This window comes from Ailuropoda melanoleuca, chromosome 12 (assembly GCF_002007445.2).
Source record: "Ailuropoda melanoleuca isolate Jingjing chromosome 12, ASM200744v2, whole genome shotgun sequence".
Classification (NCBI taxonomy): Eukaryota; Metazoa; Chordata; class Mammalia; order Carnivora; family Ursidae; genus Ailuropoda; species Ailuropoda melanoleuca.
In genome coordinates this window covers 39,534,577-39,558,483 of record NC_048229.1, presented here as the reverse complement: position 1 = coordinate 39,558,483, position 23,907 = coordinate 39,534,577, and the positions used below count along the sequence as shown (strand labels likewise).

The 23,907-nt window shown below is 37.9% G+C and overlaps 1 protein-coding gene across 7 annotated transcripts in view; it reads right to left on the bottom strand.

Moving 5' to 3' along the window:
- Positions 1–7,782: 7,782 nt before the first annotated feature.
- The window catches only part of ZNF565 (zinc finger protein 565), a 33,092-nt gene continuing 16,967 nt past the window's right edge, over positions 7,783–23,907 (bottom strand). For 5 of the 7 annotated variants that reach the window (XM_034638374.1, XM_034638375.1, XM_011227131.3 and 2 more), the window contains 3 exons: positions 18,813–18,939; positions 18,016–18,111; positions 7,783–11,352 (listed from right to left, as the gene is read on the bottom strand). In XM_034638374.1, coding sequence (XP_034494265.1) covers positions 10,082–11,352; positions 18,016–18,111; positions 18,813–18,939 — 1,494 coding nt within the window. In that variant the 3' untranslated portion in view covers positions 7,783–10,081. Of the gene's footprint in view, positions 11,353–18,015; positions 18,112–18,812; positions 18,940–21,140; positions 21,259–23,907 lie in introns of all 7 variants that reach the window. The other 2 variants (XM_034638376.1, XM_034638377.1) reach the window with 1 other exon arrangement.

The following is a 23,907-nucleotide window of genomic DNA, read 5'->3' as shown; positions in this document are numbered from 1 at the left end:
CCTCTACCTCTGAAACGACAATACACTATGGGTTAATTAATTGAATTTAAATAAAATAAAATTAAATTTAAAAAGATAAAATTCATAGGGGCGAATAGGGAGAGAAGTCTTATTCCCCTGAAGACGCTCTGAGTTCCTCTCCAGGAGAACAATTCCATGTTATTTGTATCTTGTGTATCCTCCCAGGGAAATTTTACCTGTATATAAAAAACAAAAGCAAAATCCAGCACCCCCAAAAAACACAACAATAACAACACCCCAAAATATACTCAGCCTTCTCAGTCATAAAAGAATAATCCATTCCTGAAATCAGCAGATTAATTCAACAATATTGGTCCTGATTTGAACAAACAATATGCATATGTTTTGAACAAACAAAAAAATAGAAAAATATATATGACCCAATGAGGAAATATGAACACTGGGTATTTCATTGTTTTAAAGAATTAATGTTAATTATTTAGGTGTAATAAGGAGTTGTAACTTAAAGATGCAATTTTATGTATTTATGGGTGAAATGATAGGATGTTTTGGTTTGTTTTGAAACCCATCATGGGGGAAAAGTGAGTGGGAGTCTAGATGAAGCGAGTTTGCTGAGGATGGGTCATAGAAATGAGGAAGGGGCGTTCATTATCCTGTTTGCTCTACTTTTGTATATGTTTGAAATTTTCCACGATTAAAAATTGAACTATATTCCTCAGCACCTACCATGTGCTGCGCACTGTTCTAGACACTGGGGATCAGCAGTGAAGAAAACCCAAGAGAACCCACACATTCAGGTAGCTTACATTCTGGTGGGATGAAAATAGCTAACATTTCCTGAGCACTTAACAAACACTAGACTCTGTTGTAAACTTGTTGGAGTACATATCAGTACATAAATACCTTCCTCACTCTTCATATTTCTTTATAAGGTATATTGTATTCCAGTGCATGGATTTTCCACAGTTCATTTAAACAGTCAGTTTGCAAAGGATAAATGGACAGACAGGATTTTATTTTATTTTTTTAATCTTATTTTATTTTATTGATTTTTTTTTGAGAGAGAGAGAGCATGAAGGGGAGAGGGTCAGAGGGAGAAGCAGATTCCCTGCTGAGCAGGGAGCCCCATGCAACGTGGGGCTTGATCCCAGGACCCTGGCATCACAACCTGAGTCCAAGGTAGACACTTAACCAACTGAGCCATCCAGGCACCCTGACAGACAGGATTTTAAACAATATTTGCTATTTTATTTCATTCAAACCACCTTAACATTGTTCTTTAATATATTGCAATAATGCTGGTGATTACTTTTGTTTTGCTTGTCATAATGATTTCCTTTGGAGTGCTTGAATATGTTCCAACCTGTTGAAACCCTGACAGACAGGATTTTAAACAATATTTGCTATTTTATTTCATTCAAACTACCTTAACATTGTTCTTTAATATATTGCAATAATGCTGGTGATTACTTTTGTTTTGCTTGTCATAATGATTTCCTTTGGAGTGCTTGAATATGTTCCACCTGTTGAAACCCTGACAGACAGGATTTTAAACAATATTTGCTATTTTATTTCATTCAAACTACCTTAACATTGTTCTTTAATATATTGCAATAATGCTGGTGATTACTTTTGTTTTGCTTGTCATAATGATTTCCTTTGGAGTGCTTGAATATGTTCCACCTGTTGAAACCCTGACAGACAGGATTTTAAACAATATTTGCTATTTTATTTCATTCAAACTACCTTAACATTGTTCTTTAATATATTGCAATAATGCTGGTGATTACTTTTGTTTTGCTTGTCATAATGATTTCCTTTGGAGTGCTTGAATATGTTCCACCTGTTGAAACCCTGACAGACAGGATTTTAAACAATATTTGCTATTTTATTTCATTCAAACTACCTTAACATTGTTCTTTAATATATTGCAATAATGCTGGTGATTACTTTTGTTTTGCTTGTCATAATGATTTCCTTTGGAGTGCTTGAATATGTTCCACCTGTTGAAACATATAATTTCCCCCTGCAATTTCAATGCAATCCATTAAGAATGCCAAGAGTAACACTTATATGTGCCAGTTTTGTTTGTTAAATAGCAGCTTTAAAAATATGTACCAAATGAAATTACTTTTTCAAGTAGGAAATGTGTATCTCATTACTGAGTTCAGTTCACCTACTTAGTATTGTCCCTCATGACAAACAAATTCAGGATGGTAGCTCCAATCTTTGAACAAAATATATTATTTCAAAAATTCAGCTCTTTGGTGTGAGTGGGTGGCTGGGTCGGTTGGGGGGTCTACTCTTGATTTAGGCTCTAGTTATGATCTCAGGGTCCTTAGATGGAGCCCTGTGTCTGGCTCCGTGCTTGGGATTCTGTCTCTCCCTCTCCTTCTGCCCCTCCCCCCACTCATGCTTGCACTCTCTCTCTCTCTCTTAATAAAATATTTTTAAAAATTAGTTCTTGGGGCGCCTGGGTGGCACAGCGGTTAAGCGTCTGCCTTCGGCTCAGGGCGTGATCCCGGCGTTATGGGATCGAGCCCCACGTCAGGCTCCTCTGCTATGAGCCTGCTTCTTCCTCTCCCACTCCCCCTGCTTGTGTTCCCTCTCTCGCTGGCTGTCTCTATCTCTGTCGAATAAATAATAAAATCTTTAAAAAAAATAAAAAATAAAAATTAGTTCTTTGATGAACTTTATTTAAACAATTTTTGGTGCATTTTCAAAGTCATTTAATGAGATTCAGAAGAATGCCAGAGCTTTGTTATATGAAGAATTGCTCCTGCAATTCTTCCGACAAGTTAATGGCTCCCCTGTGTTTTCTGGTTATGCTTTTAGGTCCATCACTTGTAATTCCTTTTACAAATTTGCCAGCTTAATGTATACTGATTAACAATGTCTTTTTCTAATCCTATTAGTGTATTCTGTCTTGTGCATATAAAGTTAAATTTAAATACAGTTAAACCTCCATAAATTTATCTTGCCTGATACGTAACGTTAGTGGAAAGTATTGTGCCATGTGGAGCATTAGTGCTCTAAGGAAATAGGCGATCAATTCCATGCCTGACTTAATTGCCTAAAAAGAATTGTTTATATTCACAAGAATTGGGGTGTTGTGTTGTCATCAAATAATAGCTTAGATTTGAGGGGCGCCTGGGTGACCCAGTCGATAAGCGTCTGCCTTCAGCTCAGGGCGTTATCCCAGCATTCTGGGATGGAGCCCCACATCAGGCTCCTCCACTAGGAGCCTGCTTCTTCCTCTCCCACTCCCCCTGGTTAATACTAACTAGTTAACTGCCAAATGCCTAATCTGCCAACAGAAACACCAACATAGTGTCCCTGATAAAGAATCTTCCCTGTAGGGACCATCAACTTGGTGGCAGGCTGGTTGGGCAGAGATTTATCCTTATGGGAATAAACACATATTCTGGAAAAGGACTTGCCTTTCCTGCCCGTAATGCTTGTGCTGGAGCTATTTAGGTGGACTCACAGAATGCCTTATTCACCATCATGGCTTTCTTTACAGCATTGCATCTGGTCAAAGAAGTCATTTCACAGCAAAGGATGTACAGTAATAGTTTCATGTCCATGGAATTACTTGGTCTAACTACATGCCCTATCATCCAGCACCAGCTAGCTCAATTGGAGGGTGGAATAACTTACTGAAGACTCACTTATGGTGCCAGTTGGGAGTCAACAACCTGAGAAGATAGAATTCTGTTTTCAGAGGGTTCAGTATATGCTTTGACTCAGAGACCATCATATGGTGCTGTCTCCCCTAAACCCAAATACATGGACCTGGGAATCAAGGAGTGGGAGTGGGAGTGGCTCCTCTCATTATTATGCTCAATAACTGGCAGAATTTTTCCTGACTTCCCTGGAGATTTTGAACTCTGCTGATTTGAAGATCTTTGTCCCCAGAGAGAATGCTTCCACTGGGGACACAGGACGATAGAAAGTAGGAAGTTGACCAAGTAAACTGATGACATTGACTCCCATCGCTTTTCCCTCTGCCCCTCCCCTTGCTCATACTCTATCTCTCAAACACATAAGTAAATAAATATATATTTTTAAAGATTTTATTTATTTGTCAGAGAGAGAGAGAGAACAAACAGGCAGAGGGAGAAGCAGGCTCCCCGCTGGAACTCGATCCCAGGACCCTGAGATCGTGACCTGAGCCGAAGACAGATGTTTAACCAACTGAGCCGCCCAGGTTTCCCAGATACAATATTTTTTAAAAATACATGAATTCTTTGGAATGACTTATGAAATTCTCCTTCAGCTAGAGTTTAAGGCATAGTGTGGAATTTCATATCTATACCTAAAAAATTTTTTTGGTAAAGGGAAGGTTTCCCACCTCCATCTTCTCCCCACAAAAATGTTCTAACATTTGCCTAATTTATTAACTCAAATTTACTACCTGTTATTACTTATTATTTATTCAACAAATATCTGACTGTCTCCTAGGAGCAAAGTAGCAGATACAACTGTCAACACATCAAGGATTTAGAATTATGGTAAGAGTTGTACCAATTCAGTCAATTTTTAAAAATAAAAACAAACAACAAAGCAAGCTTCACATCTCACAATTGCACCTGGAAATTTTCCTTTTTTGAAAAGGAGAGAGAGAACTTTTGGGTAAGAATGTTGTTCATAGGAAAACTTTTTCCTAAATTCCTGATTCTCCTAATACATATGAAACAACTGTCTCTGCAATCACAATGAGAATCATAAGTATAAGCTTGAGCTAGATTTAGTAGAAAATTTTATTGTCCTCCCTACTAATGGCTCAAGATTATAAATTTCTACTGACACATATGTATTTTTTAATTCTCTTTTAGAGATAATTGCTGAAATAGTTACAGATATCATCATATGACCTAAGTTCTGCTTTCAAGAGGATTAAAAAAAAAAAAGAATCCAAAGAAAGAGGAAGTGGGTGTGGATACGGACAAAGTAAGACTGGTCATGGGTTGACAGTTTTTATAGCAGGGTGATGAGAATTACGAGAGTTCACTGTACTTTCTACTTTTGTGCATGTTTGAAGTTTTCCGTAATAAAGTATTAATTTTTTAAAAGATTTATTTGAGAGACAGAGAGACAGAGGGTGTGTGAGTAGGGGAAGGGGCAGAGGGAGAGGGAGAGAGAGAATCCTGAAGCAGACCCCCTGGTGAGTGCAGAGCTGCCTTGGGGCTCAATCCCAGGACCCTGAGATCATGACCTGAGCCAAAATCAAGAGTCAGATACTTAACCCACTGAACGACCCAGGCACCCCATAAAGTATGAATTTTTAAAAACTTAGAAGCTAGGAGGAAATACACAAAAATGGTAACATGCATGTTTTAGTGAAGATACTCAAAATGTTTTCTTATAGTTTTCTATACTCCGTATTCTTCTATTTGAGCATTTCACTCTTTGTAAGGACAAATAAAAAAATTTTTAAAAAAGATTCTAATTAAGCTCTTTCATACCTTTTTTCCTAGCCTTGCCACTTTCTGTACTAGGACCATGCATTTTATAGATTACCTGAAAAAAACACTTTTTTTCCCTTTTCATGGTCTCACATCTGTAAAGCTGTATATGTACATGAAATTCTGCCCTATCTTGACCTTGCCCTTGTAATTTAGGATTCTCCATTTACGAGGCCTTGGGCAAGCTACTTAATCTCTTGACTCTCAATTTCTTTCTTTTTTTTTTTTTTAAAGATTTTATTTATTTATTTGACAGAGATAGAGACAGCCAGCGAGAGAGGGAACACAAGCAGGGGGAGTGGGAGAGGAAGAAGCAGGCTCATAGCAGAGGAGCCTGATGTGGGGCTCTCCCATAACGCCGGGATCACGCCCTGAGCCGAAGGCAGACGCTTAACCGCTGTGCCACCCAGGCGCCCCTTGACTCTCAATTTCTTAATCTTTTAAAGTAGGAAAAAAAAAAAAGAAGCCAAATCAGAGACATAAATGACAATGTGTCCAAATAACAAGACCAGGGAACACTTGATGAATCCCAAGTACTGCGTTAGGAAATTTATACACATTTATTCCTCTCAAAAATGCTCTTTGAAGTAGAAAAATATGACTAGTTCATTACTAATGAGCAAAGAGTGTGAACATACAATTAATTTATTCAATTAAGAATATTTATTCAGCAGCTATTATGTTTTAGGCACCATGCTACAAGCAATACCAATGGTCAAGAAGTACGTGAACAAACGGTCATCTATCTTAATCATAGTCAAAGGAATGGAAGTGAAAATGAAAGTAACTTTTCCATTTTCACCCAGCAAATGGTCTACATTTCAAAGAAGTGTTTTCTGTAGGATTAGATGAATGTGGTATCTTGGGATCTCTTCTGTGTGGGCAGGTGCATAGATGCATAATCTTCCTGAAGGCACTTGAGCAATGTGTATAAAACAGCTATCTAAAAATGACCGACCAGAGAATGGAGCACTCCTTGTGATTTGTGGTTTCTATATACCGTTTGGGAATGTGCCAAAATACCAAAAAAAGATGACTCCTTGGAAAATGGCTACTTCAAGGTGGGAGGTAGGAAATGAACAAGGTGCATCTTGTGGCAGACAGCAATCAAGTGTTCAAAGACTAATGGGGTCATATCAAAAGGACAGAAGAGGCAGCTGGAAGAGGCTCCACATCCCAAACATGGAACAATTTTAGCATCAATGAGAGTACAGCCAAACTGTATTTAAACAAATATGCTACACACCCTTAAACTCATAAATTACCATGGCTGAATGCTAGGGAACCAACTCATTATTTTGAAAACCAATGAAGAGAAAGAAGCATTTTATCCTGTCTTTCCTTGCTGTAACATGGGTAACCAAATGGTAGTTAAAGGGAAGTTTTTCTTCATAAAAATATTCTGGCTAACAAGGGAAGAAGAAATAGGTATCATTTGTAATCTTTACTGGATTAATAGATCAATTGAACAATAGTTGCTAACATCAGAAAAAGACACCTCAATGTTGTGTCTCAGTATCTCAGCAAAACAAAAACAAAAGCCCTCCTCAATCTGATCAAACCTCTAGATACCAACTACCAATTTACAGGAAATACCAAGGATGAGGAGCATGTTAAACAATGCCATGGGATGCAGTCAGCAAAAACCAGGCTCTGAGAAACTCTGTAAGGCAAACAATCTAGTTTCTTCAGAAAATAAATTACCAGGGGAAAGAAAGGATGAGAAAGAATGGATAAAATGAGACTTCAGAGACATAACAACTGCAATTTCTGGACATAATTTGGATCTCAATTAACTTTTAAAAAAAATCGACGCTTATCAATTACAAATTGGAACACTGACCATCAGATCTGGAATGACAGTATTACCTTTTTAAAATGTTTGTTTTGTTTTTAAGCAGGCTCCACGCCCAGCACAGAACCCAACACCGGGCCTGAACCCATGACCCCAAGATCAAGACCTGAGATGCAATCAAGAGTCGGACGCCTAAACAACTGAACCACCCAGGCACCCTGCCATTTTTTTTAAGGAGTGAAAATATTTTCTCAAATTGTGATATATTTTAGAGATACATTCTGAAATATTTATGGATGAAATGATGTAGCTGGGATTTACTTCAAAACTGACATGAGGCTGGGGGAGTGTGTGGGAATACAGATAAAACAAGAGTGGCCATTAGCTAGTAATTTCTGAAGCTGATGATGGGGGCACTAGGGGTAAATTATAAGATTCTGTGTGAACAGAAAGTTTCAAAACTGTATATACCTTTTGATCTAGCACTTCCTCTTTTAGGAATTTATCTTAAAGAGATATCACACATATACAAAATAATTTGTGTGCAAGGATATTTATTACAGGATTGTTTGAAAGCAAAGAATAATGAAAAAACTAAATCGACAGGATAAATAATGAAACACATATACTATGCAGCTGTTAAGGAAGAATAAGGCAACTATATATGTATTGATATCCAATTTCAAGGTGTACAGATAAGCAAAAATATCAAGTATAAAAATTTGCTACCATTTATGTAAAAAACTTTTATAAAGAGTGTTATGTGCATGTCTACACTTAGGCAAACATAAAAATCAGGAAGTATATACAAGAACTTGATACAGTGATAGGTACATAGAGTAACACGGTGGGAAGGGGCATCGATGGTGTGGAGACTGACTTATGTCTGCATACCAAATCGTAACTTTAAAATATTTATCCTGTACATGTGTTTTAACTATTCAAAGTAACACTTCTTAATGTCATAGCTTTGAGCCCCTCCAAATGTACATCCTAATCATTAAACCACCTAAAAATGACATACAGAATACTACTTTCTAACCCTGCGTAGGCAGTGACACATGTAGAAAATACAGGTGCCTTAGTGAACACTCATGATGACTGAAAAGATGGATGGCTTCCGGACACAACAGGCCCGCTTCCCCAGACACTGCCTGTATTGAGGGGATGCTTCTTGAGATTCCCCAGATTCAATCACAAGCTCTGATCCAGATATCCCTGGGGTTGGATCGGGGCTCTTTGCCCTATCTGTCATCTGGAGTGATATCAAAATTCTGAAAACATAATTAACCCACAACAGGTGAAATTCTAGATATTCCATTTAGAATGAGCTTCTAACTTTAAAGAGACTGGATTCAATTAGCAGGAATTTTATTTATATTTATTTTCACAAATGATAATCATCTAAAATTTGTTTCTTGGGAGCCATCCTGTCGAATTTTTTAAAATCGTAATTTTATTTAGCCTTGAAAAGAAACTGGCAAGCTTCTCTCAGGGATTATCTATCTGTTCCTTGAAGTTTTAGTAGGTTAAACTGTTTTCTTTAAAGGGGAAGACTGACTTTTTATGTCCTTCTACAATCATTGATTTATTCAGGTATTCCATATCTTTGTGAACTTTGATATTTCTGTAAAAACCTATTTTTACATTTCCAAATACATTAAAATCATGCATAGTGATTATTTAAAAGGAATATTCAGCTCTTCCTTATTCATTAGTATTATGTTTTCTTCCCCCCTAGATCAGGGTTGTCAGTCATCCATCTTATATTGTTAAAATAAATAACCTTCATATGAAGTCTACTGTTGTTTTCTATTTTATTATTTTTTGTTTTTAATGATCATTCTTACCGTTGATTTGGGTTTATGTGGTTATTTCCCTCTAATTTTTAGAGTTGACATTTTTCAATGTGCTTAGTATGTAACTGGCAATGAGTGGGAGCTGGAGATCCACATTTGGAGAACAAAGACCCTAGCTTCAATCCTTGGGTTGACAGGAACACCGCTTTGGCTATGCTGAACTGGTTTTGACGTGTAGAAATTTCTGATTGCTTTTGAAGTCATACTTGAAGGTGGCTTTAGATTTCTAAATAGGCAGATTTCTTTTGGTTACTCTTCTGTTAATTTCTAATCTTGCGACTTTCTAGCTTTAAGTATCATGAAGACCTCATGATAATTATACTTGACTACTGTTTTCTAGAATGAATTATCATAACAAGTGGTTATGAAGGCTTTTTGATATTTGACACATTCATAAGGTCCTCCTCTCACAGGAATTCCTTAACAGTTATACCGTTATTAATTAACAATGATAACTAATATTTATTGAACACAGGCTTTATATAAAATATCTGATAGTCCTCAGGAAAACTCTATTAGGTAAGTATAATGATCACTGCTTAAAAATAAGTAAACTGAGGAACAGGAAGACTGCATTATTTGTCCAAAATCAATACAGTTGGTAACTGGTGGAGCTGAGATAATGTTAAGATGTATATCATGGTAAAAGGCACATTCACAAAATATCTTAATAAGGTCATTTTCTATTAGGAATTCTCAGAAGTTTAACACATTTTGAGTGGTAACAGAAAGTTTTCTATATTCATATTAATATTTTTTTCAGCATAAGTTTTCTGATGCTTAGTAAGCAGTGAGTGTGAGGCAAAAAGAATTCCCACATTTATTGAATTTTCTTCCGCTATGAGTTATCCGATATTCTGTAATGGAAGTGACATGTGAAGGTTTTCACATTAATTACATTACATACAAATTATCTAATATTGAGTCAGGTGTGAACTCCACATAAAGGCTCCTACACCCCTAACATTCAAGGCTTTCTAACCAGTATGGATTCTGTAGTGTTCGATGAGCTGTGAGCCAAGAATAAAGGCTTGCCCACATTCTCTACATTCATAAGGTTTGATCCCAGGATGAATTCTCTGATGCTCAGTAAGTTGTGAACTACGAATAAAGGCCATTCCACATTCCCTACATTGATAGGGTTTCTCACAAGTATGAATTCGCTGATGATGAGTCAGTTGTGAAACACGAATAAAGGCTTTCCCACATTCCTTACATTCATAGGGTTTGTCACCTGTATGAATTCTCTGATGTTGAATAAGGTATGAACTACGACTAAATGCCTTCCCACAGTCCTTACATTCGTAAGGTCGGTCACCAGTATGAACTCTCTGATGTCGTGTGAGCTGTGCATGTTGTCTAAAGGCCTTCCCACATTCCTTACATTCGTAGGGTTTCTCCCCAGAATGAATTCTTTGATGTCGAGTAACTTCTGAGCTATGGATAAAGCCCTTCCCACATTCCTTACATTCATACGGTTTCTCACCAGTATGAATCCTCTGGTGGACAGTAAGCTGTGAATGCTGTCTAAAGGCTTTCCCGCATTCTTTACACTGATAGGGTCTAGCCCCTGTATGAATTCTCCGATGAACAGTAAGTTGTGAGCCACGAATAAAAGCCTTCCCACAATCTTTACATACATAGGGTTTCTCACCTGTGTGAGTTCTTTGATGCAGAATAAGTTGTGAATGCTGTCTAAAGGTCTTTCCACATTCTTTACATTCATAGGGTTTGACACCACTATGAAGTCTTTGATGTAGAATAAGCTCTGAAGTACGGCCAAAGGCTTTCCCACATTCCTTACAGTCATAAGGTTTCTCACCTGTATGAATTCTCTGATGTTGAACAAGGTGCGAGGCACGACTAAAGGCCTTCCCACATTCCTTACATTCAAAGGGTTTTTCACCAGTATGAGTTTTCTGATGCTGAATAAGGTGTGAGCCACGGCTAAATGCTTTTCCACATTCATTACATTCAATCAGTTTCTCACCAATCTCATTGTTCTGATGTAAATTGAGGGATGTATGATGCTTAAAAGTGGGTATGTTTTCATATGTGACTTTTACTTGTTTGAAACAGCATTCCTGAGTTACTTGTTGTCTTTCAAATTGGCCTTTGTATTCCCAGTCATCTTTCAAACTGGAGCCATCAAAATCACAGCATTTAAGGCTTTCCATTATCTCCCAATTGAATGACTCTACTTCAGAAATATCTTTTTGTGGAAATTTCTCACACCTGGACTCCAGCTCTGAAAAAGAAAAAAAAAATACAGTTTTTTCTTTTAAGAGAAATAAAAAATTCTACAGCAGACCAGAGAGACAAAATGAAAATCATCTTAAAAAGTGAATGGCTTGTGTAAGTCTCAAATTTTTTTTTTAAGATTTTTATTTATTTATTTGACAGAGAGAGACAGCCAGTGAGAGAGGGAACACAAGCAGGGGGAGTGGGAGAGGGAGAAGCAGGCTCCAGCGGAGCAGGGAGCCTGATGTGGGGCTCGATCCCAGGACCCTGGGATCACGCCCTGAGCCAAAGGCAAATGCTTAACGACTGAGCCACACAGGTGCCCCTCAAATATTGCTGTGCAATTTCTTTTTCTTTTCTTTTTTTTTTTTTTTATGCGACAGAGATAGAGACAGCCAGCGAGAGAGGGAACACAAGCAGGGGAGTGGGAGAGGAAGAAGCAGGCTCATAGCAGAGGAGCCTGATATGGGGCTCGATCCCATAACGCCGGGATCACGCCCTGAGCCGAAGGCAGACGCTTAACTGCCGTGCCACCCAGGCGCCCCTGCTGTGCAATTTCTAAAGAGCACATGAAAGCGCAAATATGATGAGAGCTCATATGGTGCCAGAAGGGAGCAAGAAAAGAAATTGAGCTGGAGTTTCTCAATTTTTATAAAGATTAGAATCATCCAGGAAGCATGTTAACAATATAAATGTCTGAGACCACCCCAGACCGAATCAAAATCTACAGGAGTAGAGACAAGTTATGTGTTTGCATATGCTTGGCTGTAAGTACATATCTATACATACTTAAAAACAATATATATATATTTAAATTGAGGTAAGATTCACAAAACATAGATCCCTCCATTTCAAAGAGTACAATTCAATAGTCTGCAATACATTCCCAATGTCATGCAACTATTGCCACTATCTAGTTCCAGAACATTCTCATCACCCAACCTTGTGCCCACTAAGGAGTCATTCATCATTCTCCATTCCCTCCAGCCCCCACTAATGGCAGAGAATTTGCCAGTTTCTGGGCACTTCATATGAATAAAGCATTTTTTTTTTTTAATTTACTTACGAGGAGAGAGGGAGAGAAAGAAAGTGGGGGAACGGGCAGAGGGAGAGAATCTAGAAGCAGACCCCACTGAGTGCAGAGCCCAGTGTGGGGCTTGATCTTATGACCCTGAGATCATGACCTGAGCCAAAACCAAGAGTCAGATTGAGCCACCCATGCACTCCAGCATCTACATTTTTAACATTTTCCACAACATGATGCTGATGCCAATCAAAATGAAAATTCCTACTTAAAGTTTTCTATAGTCTTCTCCTTGCACTTCCAAAGTCACTGGAAAAATTCCAATAAATTCCAAAATCACTGCCATGTTTCACAGGCTCCTGGCAAAGTGAGTTCCTGCCTATCTTTATTTTCATTCTCTTTCAACCAAGGACAATGCATCTTCATGTTGAACATTGTCTCCTTTCCACTGTATGTACCAAATCACAGGCCTTCTAAAGCAAATGTAGGTCTTTTCCATCTTAGACCTCTCATCAGTTTTTTCCATCTATCAGGAATCCTGTCCTGGGGCTCTTTGTATGGCTGCTTTTCTCATCCTTCAAGTCTCAGATTAAAACGCACATTTTCAAAAAAGCTTTCAGCCTGATTCTCTCTTCCACATCTTGCACCTGTCTTCATAACACTTTTTATCACTTGTAATTAGATTTTAATTTACTTTTTCATCTGTTGATCTTTTTGTTTTGTTTCTCCTAAAGCTCCCCAAAGGCAGAAATATAATCTCTCTTTCCTTCTTCTTCTTTTTTTTTTAAGGGCTTGAACTCATAATTGTAAGATCAAGAGTTGGACACTCAACTGACTGAGCCACCCAGGTGGCCCAGAAATATAGTCTTTCTTACTAGCTACTATAACCAACCTTAGCATATAATAAATTTTTAATAATGGGTGGTTGATGAATAAATATTGGATTCTAGAGAGAGACCAATAGAATACAATAGGCCAGAAAAAGACTGAATTTTTTATGGAAATTGAATTTATTATAAAGGTGGTATTTCAAAGGGGAAAAGGGTAGTTTTTGTAATAAATAATGTTGGGGCAGTTGGATACTCATTTGGAAAAAGATAAAAGTGTATCCATATATTACACCACTATATACCAGAATAAACTCCAAATAGAGTTTTAATGTTAAAAGAAAATAGAAACCATACAAATCCTAAGAGGAAACATGGTGGATTACTTTATAACCTAGGTATGGGGAAACCTAACAATGAAACAATGACTCAAAATCCAAAAGCAACCAAAGCAGACTGGTAAATTCCACTATGTAAAAGTGAAAAGCAAAAGGAAACAAAAAACTTGCACATGAAAACAACAAAAGGAAAATCAAAAGACAAATGACAGAGGAAAATGCTTGAAATTTATATAACAGTTAATAGAATAATCTTCATGATTTAAGAAAAACTCTTAAAAGTTTGAGAAATACCCTCAAAAAATTAAACATACAATTACCATCTGATCCAGCAATCCCACTCCTAGGTATACACCAAAAGATGTGAAAACAGGCACTAACTTGTAAACCCTTGGTCACAGCAGCATTATTCACAATAGCCAAAAGGTGGAAAGAACCCAAGTGTCCATCAACAGGTGAATGGATAAACAGAATGTGGTACACACATACAATGAAATATTACTCGGCTTTTTTTGAAATTCTGGTAAGTGCTACAACATGAATGAACCTTGGAAACGTTATGTTAAGTGAATTAAACCAGATACAAAAAGCCACATATTATACGACTCCACTTACATGAGGTACTTAGAATAGTCAAATTTATAGAGATAGGAAGCAAAATAGAGGTAATCATGGGCTGGGAGAAAGGGAAAATGGAGAGTTATTGTTTAATGAATAGAGTTTCTATTTGGGATGATGCATAAATTCTGGAAATGGGTAGTGTTGATGGTTGCACAACACTGTGAACGTAATTAATATCACTGGATTATATACTTTAAAAATGGCCAAATGGTAAGTTGTATGTGATATTTATTTTAAAAAAAACTAAAAACCTAATTAAAAGCTTCTCCCACCCCAAGAACTACAAGCACTTAGAAAACACACCAACTAAGAAAAGAAAAAGAAAAGAAAAAAAAAAAGAAAGAAAACACACCAACTAAATATTCTGTATGGAATAAACAGTAACGGGGTTCCTACCAACAAAATACAGAATTCCAGTGGAGTTATACTATATACACTTTTAATTTATGCACATTTAATGATCTGTGTTCAAAAAACATATACATCCATGGGGTGCCTGGGTGGCCCAGTAAAGTATCTGACTCTTGATTTCTGTTCAGGTCCTGATGTCAGGGTTGTGAAATCAAGCCCTGAATTGGGCTCTGCGCTGGGCATGGAGTCTGCTTACAATTCTTTTTCTCGGGGCGCCTGGGTGGCTCAATTGGTTGGGCCTCTGCTTTTGGCTCAGGTCATGATCCTGGAGTCCAGGGATCGAGCCCCACATTGGATTTCCTGCTCAGCGAGGAGTATGTTTCTCCCTCTGACCCTCCCACCTCTCACACTCTCTCTTCACTCTCTCTCTCAAATAAATAAAATCTTAAAAAAAAAAAGGTTCTCTCTCTCCCTCTGCCCCACTCTGCCCCCCCCCATACTCACACTCTTTCTCTTTTTCTCAAAACAGACAAAAAAACCATATACATCCATAGTGAAGGAAACAATCAACAGAACTAAAAGGCAACTTATGGAATGGGAAAGGATATTTGCAAATGATGTATCCAGTAAAGGTTTGGTATCCAAAATCTATAAAGAACAGATACAACTCAATACCAAATAATCCAGTTAAAGGTCATGAAAGACTGAACAACTATCACAGATTACAGGCTGCTAAGGAGACATAATACCTAAATGTAATATGGGATCTGGGACTGGATCTTAGGACAGAAGGCGGCATTGGGGGAAAATCTGATAAAATTCTAATAAATCTATAGGTTAGTTAATACTATTGTACTAATGATAATTTCCTAGATTTGATAACTACAGTATGGTTATGTAAAATGTTAATATTAGTGGAAGCTGAGGGAAGGGTGTATGGGAATCCTCTAATAATTCTGCCAATTTTCTAAAGCCTAAAATTTTTTCAAAACAAAAATGTTAAAAACTTTACTAAAAAGAAAAAAAATTTTGGGGTGCCTGGGTGGCACATCGGTTAAACGTCTGCCTTCAGCTCAGGGCGTGATCCCGGTGTTATGGGATCGAGCCCCACATCAGGCTCCTCTGCTATGAGCCTGCTTCTTCCTCTCCCACTCCCCCTGCTTGTGTTCCCTCTCTCGCTGGCTGTCTCTATCTCTGTCGAATAAATAAATAAAATCTTTAAAAAAAAAAAAAGAAAAGAAAAAAATTCTATTTAAGTCTTGAGGTAGGGAGAGAAACACAGGTTTAAGCACATTTTTAAAAGTCATATTAAAGACTCATCTATTACAAAGAAATAGGAAGTATAACTTCAAAATCTCTTGAGGGTAGAAAGAGGGGTAATCAAATGTGAGCAAAACAGGAATAGCTAGAAATAAGAGAAGAATAGAACATATAAAATAAAATGGCAGGAATAAGGACAGATACATTAATCATTACAATAATGAGAATATACTGAATCCCCTTCTTAAAGTGAAAGAATCTGGGGTATGTGTGGGGCAAATTAAAAAAAAATAAAGATAAATAAAGTGAAAGAATCTTGGAATGATTCAAAGAGGAAACTAACAGAATCTTGATTACATGGACACCCTAAGAGTGGCAATAGTTTTTAAAAAAAGGATAAGCAAAGGTATATCATAATTTTTAAGCCAAAAAGGGCATTTGACGGAATATCGGAAAAAACAGAATTCAAGGCTTAAAAGCACTAAGTGATGTAATAAAGGATGGACTGTACTGATAAGTGTACAATTTGCAATGAGGATTTATTTTTTAATTTTATTATTTTTTAAGATTTTATTTATTTGACAGAGAGAGACAGTGAGAGAGGGAATACAAGCAGGACGAGCGGGAGAGGGAGAAGCAGGCTCCCCGCTGAGCAGGACTCCATCCCCGGACCCTGGGATCATGACCTGAGCGGAAGGCAGACGCTTAACGACTGAGCCACCCAGGCGCCCTGCAACGAGGATTTACATTTCATCTTTACAAAAATGTAAAATGCAGTAACATTACTTATAATACAAGAAACAGCTCTCAGAATTCCATAGCACCAGTACATAGAAAGTTAAAAGGACATGCAGATTCTGAATAATATAATCGAAAGGGTTAGAGGTAAACAGAGAGGCAAGTGTCCTACCCAAGGAATACTAGTTTTAAATATATGTGGAGAACAGGGTGGCTGGGTGGCTCAGATGGTTAAGCATCTGCCTTCAGCTTACGTCATGTTTTCCAGGTCCTGGAATCGAGCTCCCTGCTCAGCAGGGAGTCTGCCTCTCCCTCTGCCCCCCCCTACCATGCACTTGCGCATGCGCTCTCGCTCTCTCTCTCAAATGAATAAATAAAATCTTTTTTTTTTTTTAAAGATTTTATTTATTTATTCGACAGAGATAGAGACAGCCAGCGAGAGAGGGAACACAAGCAGGGGAGTGGGAGAGGAAGAAGCAGGCTCATAGCGGAGGAGCCTGATGTGGGGCTCGATCCCACAACGCCAGGATCACGCCCTGAGCTGAAGGCAGACGCCCAACCGCTGTGCCACCCAGGCGCCGCTGAATAAATAAAATCTTAAAAAAATATATCCTACAAGAAAGAAGGTAGAATAAAGACATTTTCATGTGGTCAAAACCAGAATTTGTTGAGCTGACCTACACAAAAGGGAATTTTAAGGGTGTTCTTTAGAAAGAGAAAAAATAATCCCAGATGTAAGTAACAATAATAACAATAACAGAGAAGTTGGGGGGGTATTCGAAGTATTCAAAGATTAAGTATTCAGTATTCAAAGATTCCAATATTGTCCAGCACGTGCTAATTAAAAACACCAGATAACCTTTACTTAGTGGTCACTACTGCCTGCCATTGTTCTGGGCAGTTTCACATTATTAATTCCTATAACAATTACAATAATAACTACATGAGGAAGGCTCTGTTTTTAACTCATTTGCAGAGGAGAAAACTGAAGCACAGAGAATTTAAGCAATTTACCTAAACTCACAGATCTAGTAATTGGCAGAGCCAAGATCTGAACTCAGTCTGATTCCCAAGTCAGTGCCCTTAGCTCCTGCATGACCTTCTCTCTCAAACATTTAGAGAATAAATGAATTGCTGAATTGGGTAAAGCGAGCTGTTTTAAGAAAATAAGTATTTTTTAGGGGATGAAGTTACTTGCAGGAAAAAGGATCCAAAGTACAGGTAAAAAGGTAGTCACTGGGGAAGAAGGGAGCACGTCCCTCTTTGAAATGGGAGGAAAATAAGCAAGAAGAAAGAAGAGAGGGATTAATGGGGGAAAGGGCAAGGTTCCCTTGGGATCCGATGCTGACAAGATCTTTGCTCTTTGTGTCTTCATGTTCAGGCTGTTCTGAAATTTTCGGTATGGCTTGGAGGGAATCTTCTCAACAATAACTCAAGCTACTGCTATCAGTTGACTCACCCACTGGCTATTATTCCCAATGACCTCCCCCACTGGATCACCCCTCGCTCACCTGGACACCATGGTCCTGTCATATCATTTGTAATCATCCAGGGTTCTCTCCCTTGCTCCAATAAGGAAATGACATCAGGCTTAGAAATGGAAAGTCCTGTTTACGGGAAAAGAAATGGAGCATGATTGTCCTGTTCCAAAATTCAAACCCAGTCCCTTGGTCACCAAGGAAGAGAGACAATTATAAAGGAAGGAATGAAGGAAGGAGTCAAGTCTGTCCAAAGGATAGGAAGACAGAGGTGCTCATGGAACTACCCATTTCCACTTCCATAAAGCACAAACAGTTCTCTTGGGAACAGAGAGCAGAAAATCAGCCCGAAACCTGTAAGTCTCCCTAGAAATTCACCATGAAGATACCAGAAATTCCAGAAGGCTAGTCCTGAATTATTTAGAGTAGATAACTATGGTGGTCATTCTCCATTTCCCCTCTCCTCCCCGCTCAATCCATTCCTACCTGTTCTTGGTCCTGCTCTGTGCCCCAGACAGCTTACCTGTAAGGACTGTATTATCCTGGCCCTATGGTTTCTCACTGGGTTTGGCATATGGAAAGCATCAGCAGGAGGCCAGTGGGTAGGATGAGAGGGTTCAGGATATTTATCCCTCTCCCTCCCTCCTCTGACTGGGGAGTTCTGAAGTGGCTACAGTTGCTGCCAGCTGGGCCCTTCTCCATGACTCCAGCTCTCACCATTGTCCAGTAGCAGTTTTCTCCCTTTACTAGAGGTGGTAACAAGCTCCCACTGTTGTAGTCCCTGTGAGCCTTGTTTCCCGTCTGGCCCTACATTATAACAACATCCTTACCTAGTGAGACCAAGTTACTGAAGTTCTCCAGAGTCACATCCCTGTACAAGTCTCTCTGGGCAGGTTCCAGGCACTTCCATTCTTCCTGAGAGAACTCTATGGCCACATCCCTGAATGTTACCAATCCCTGAAATAATAAACCCATGCATTACTAGTAAATGAAAGGACTTTTATTTTTTTTCATTTCTTACGAAAATGTTCAAAATATTTCACAAAAGTATACAGAGTAGAATAATGACCCCCATGAATCCATTGCTCTGCTTCAACAATTAACATGACTTTGCAAATCTTGTTTTATTTCTTCCCTTTTGCTCTTTTTTACCCCTGGTGTATTTCAAGGCAGATCCTACATAGCAAATACCAAACATCATAGTATTTTACCCATAAATACTTTAGTAGCTAACAGATCAGCCTTTTTTTTTAAAAAAGCATACCAATGAGAATATCATCATCATACTTAATAAAATTAACAATAATTTCCTAATAACCAGATCAAGTTTCCAATTGCCCCAATCTTCTCAAAAGTGATTTTTTTACAGTTGGTTTGTTCAAATCAAGATTCAAATTAGATCTACACATCACAGATTGCATTTAGTGGATAGGTTTCCTTAAGTCTCTAGAATCTGTAAGAGTCCCCAGAAACCCTTCGAAAATTGTTATTGCTATTTACTTATTAAAGAAACATTTGAATCAGTAGAATCTCCCATGTTGTTGGCTTTATTGCATCTTCATGGAATAGTTTAAGATGTTGCTCTACTGCCATACTTTCTGTGAAAAGGTAGTTAGGTCTGGAGGCCTGATTCACATTTTTTTGGAGGGGCAGGAATATATCAGAGGTGGCGCTATGTACCTCCTATTGCATCCATCAGGAGGCACATAATGACTGGTTATAGCATTTTAAATGAGGTTAAAATTGATGAGTAGGTTTAGGTTTTGACAACCTGACTCATCCAGGAAAATGTCTGAAAGATGGAGAGGAGATGGAGAAGGGCAGTGTAGGAAGGAGGTGATCAAGCAAGCAAGCTAGGGCAGAATGCCTATGCCATGAAGGCAGTAAAATAAGCATATTTATCTGACTAGAGGCTTTCATGCTTTTGAATATTCCTGTAGCTACAGCTAAAACCTACAAGGGCCTGGGAATGAGCAAAATCTAGCTAAGTGGGATCTTATAAATAAACAAAATAGCATATACAAAATACATAGCAAACAAGGGCCTTGCAAATAATAAAGTCCTTTAAAAATGAGGCCTTTACCATTTCTCCATGGAGATAATGAAAAAGACAGAATCCAAAATGTCTTATAAATCTCTATCTTAAAATATAGGACTTACAGAAGTTTTAAAACTATCCTGAAGACTCAGGTTCATAATTAGTTTGAGGATCTCAATCCAGGTTATACCTTCTCCTTCAGGCATTTGGGATCATGCAGGGGATGGTTTAGTTGTCACAATGTTGGGAGAGGTTGCCTGGCGTTGGGGTTGGGGCAGCTTACTGCTGACATTTAGTGCTTTGCATCAGGAATGTTAAGTGTCCTGATTTACCTGGGCCATGTACTCAGGACAAGGACAATCCCATACAATAAACAACTGTATTGCTGAGAGTACTGACAGTGTCTCCACTGAGAAGCAGTTTATTAGATATCATGAGCATATTTTTTTGTTAAGGCAGATTTTATAGTAAACCCAGGGATTTTTATTTGCTGTATAATGATGCACCTTATGTCCTGTAAGATGTAATCATCCCATTACTTGGGAGCATCTAACTTAAAATCTGCAGTCTTTAATGTTTATTATATACCTGTTAATTATCTATCATTCTTCACAGTCCACTTTTCCTTGTTCCTGAAATAAGAAAGCTGATGGAGGGTGTACCTCAGTCACATAAATGTGGCCCAAAGCCAGCCTCAATATGGACCATTTTATGGTTATTTATCTCTCATAAATTCCCTTGCAAAACCAAAGAACTTTCTGTAACTGAAGTTCCCAATCACAGTCCCCATCCTGAAGGCCTCATAAAATAGAAGATATCACCACACACTGAGACCAAGACCAACCACTCCAGCTCTGACCATGTTTACATGGCAAGGGTGGGGAGGCTTCTATTGCAAACACCTAGGCTTTGGAAAAATTATAACACCCATTTAATGCTTCTCTAGGCTCTCAAGAAGGTAAGGAAAATTAAATCCCAGAGCTAACAACAATGAGAAAAACAATACACACCACACACATATGCAACTGAACACAGAGAGATAAGCAAATATGTTAGCAGGGGCTACTCTGAAGTCAAACACTTTGGGGATTAACCTTAGTATGGGGCCTAGGACACATACCAAATGGGGTGAGAGTCCATGACCTCACTTTAAGCCTGGGATCCTAGAAGAGCTACTCTCTCCGTGAAATGGTGAGCTCCAATGAAAACCTTGTTGGAAAAAAGTAACAAGGAACCTTCTGCACTCCAGGTGGGGAAAAAAAGGATTATCATTAATGATACCACTATTACTACTAATAATCATTTCCCTTGCCCATCTACAACCCAAGGCCTACTCTCAAGGAAGCATGGAACTTAAAGTAACATTATTCGCGCAGCTGGAGGAAATCCCCTGTGAAAAATTAGTGTGCCGAGTCTGAGAACACTCATAGGTGCAAAACCTTTCTGAAGAAAGGCACCCTCTGCCCAGTTCCCTAAGGACTACCACATACTAAATTAAGTCAACTAAGACAATTCAATAGGGAAAGATCATTCTTTTTAACAAATAGTGCTAGGACAAGTGGATATTCATATGCAAAGAATGAAGTTGGACCCTACCTCATACCATACATAAAAACTAACTCAAAATAGGTTGTAGAACTAAATGTAAGGTTGTAGAGCTAATAATACTACAACCCTTAGAAGAAAACATAGTATAACTTCATGTCCTTGATTAGGCAGTGGTTTCTTAGATATGGCATCAAACACAGTAACAAAAGGACAAACAGTTAAAATAAACTTAATCAAAACTAAAAACATTTGTGCTACAAATGATTCCATCAAGAAAGTAAAAATCCCAGGGCGCCTGGGTGGCTCAGTTGGTTAAGCATCTGACTCTTGATTTTGGCTCAGGTCATGATCTCAGGGTTGTGAGATCAAGCCCCACTTTGGGCTCTGGGCTGGGTGGAGGAGCCTGCTTAAGATTCTCTCCCTCTGTCTCTGCCCTGCCCCACCCCTCTCCCTCTATTTTAAAGAAAGAAAGAAGGAAGGAAGGAAGGAAGGAAGGAAGGAAGGAAGGAAGGAAGGAAGGAAGGAAGGAAGAGAAAGGAAGGAAGGAGGGAGGGACGGAGGAGGAAGGAAGGAAGGGAGGGAAAATCCAAATCACAAAACTGGGAGAAAATACTTGCAAATCTTTTATTTGATAAGGGACCTGTGTTCAGAATATATAAAGAACCCTTACAATTCCACAATAAAAAAGACAAAACAATTAAAAACTAAGCAAATAAATTGAGTAGTGATTTCTCCAAAGATTTGCAAATGGCCAATAAGCCTATGAAAAGATGTTCAATACCACTAATCATAAGGGAAATGCAAATCAAACCCATAATAAGAGGCCACTTCACACCCTTTAGGATGAATATTACCAAAAAACCACAACAGCACATGTTGGTGAGGATGTAGAGAAATCAGAACCCTCTTACATTGCTGGCAGGAAGGTAAAATGGGGCAGCCACTTTGGAAAACAGTTCTGACAGTTTCTCAAAATGTTTAACATAGAATTATGTAGGTACAGAGAAATGGAAACATATGTCCAGCCCCAAACCCTGGTACACACCAACATTCACAGTAGTGTTATTTGTGATAGCCTAAAAGCAGAAATAACCCAAATGTCCATAAACTGATGAACTGAAGAACAAAATGTGGAATATACATATCCATGGAATATTATTTAGTATAAAAACAAGTGAAATATTAATAAATGCAACAACATGAAGCTTGAAAACATACTATGTGAAAAAAGCCAGACACAAAAGAGCAAATATTCTAAGATTCTATTCATACGAAATGTCCAGAATAGGCAAATCCATAGAGACAGAGAGTAAATTAGTGGTTGCCAGTGGATGAGGAGAGACAGAGTGATAAGGCAAATGGGATTTCTTTTTGGGGTAATGAAAATGTTCTAAAATGGATTGTGCTGATGGTTGTATAACTTTACAAATATACTAAAAACGATCAAACTTATATGGGTGAATTTCATCATATGTAAATTATATATACAATAAAGCTATTAAAAATTTATTGAGGACCTCGAAGAACTATTAATGCTGGGTATATCTATCAATAGTTATGACATTAGAAATTAAAAGTTTAAAAGTATTAATTTATTAAAATAATAAACCTGTTACATGGTAACATAAATAACACACATTTTAAGAAAAATATTGTCAAAAAATTTAATAGCTTTGTTTTATATTTTTGCAATCTCTTTAATGACTGGCTGAATAAAAAAGTTGGATTTTCACATCTACTTCTACATTCAATATATTGGGATAACACATATCTTACAGCTTCTAGGAAACTCCACTGTACACTCACTGAAGAATGTAACAGAAAAAGGCAAATAACATGTTAGTATTGTCTCCTGAAAGGATGTCGAAGTCTTCCTGGACCATGCTTTGAGAACTGCCAATCTAGTGCTACACAATTTAACATGAATGATTTGAAAACACAGTGTGTTGAATGAAAAAATCTGGTAAAAAATAGAGTATGATAACTGTATAAAAATTTAAAAACAGAAAACTCAACAGTATATTGCTTAGTATGCACTCATATATGGTAAAACTATTAAAAAAAAAACAAAGGACTAATTGACACAAAATTGAAAGCAGTCATTACCATTGGTGGGAACAGTAATGCAGTGTGGGAAGGGATATGATCTGGGAAGGGAATGCAGGCTGCTTAGATGGTATATTAATCTGGGTAATGAGTACACCGATTATTATCTTTTACACCATATACATGTCCTAGATATGTTTTTCTATATATTCTTTGGTAGTATGAAATGTTTTATGATTTTTAAAGAGGGGGTAACATTTAAAAATAGAAGAAAGGAAACCAGCTAGATTAAT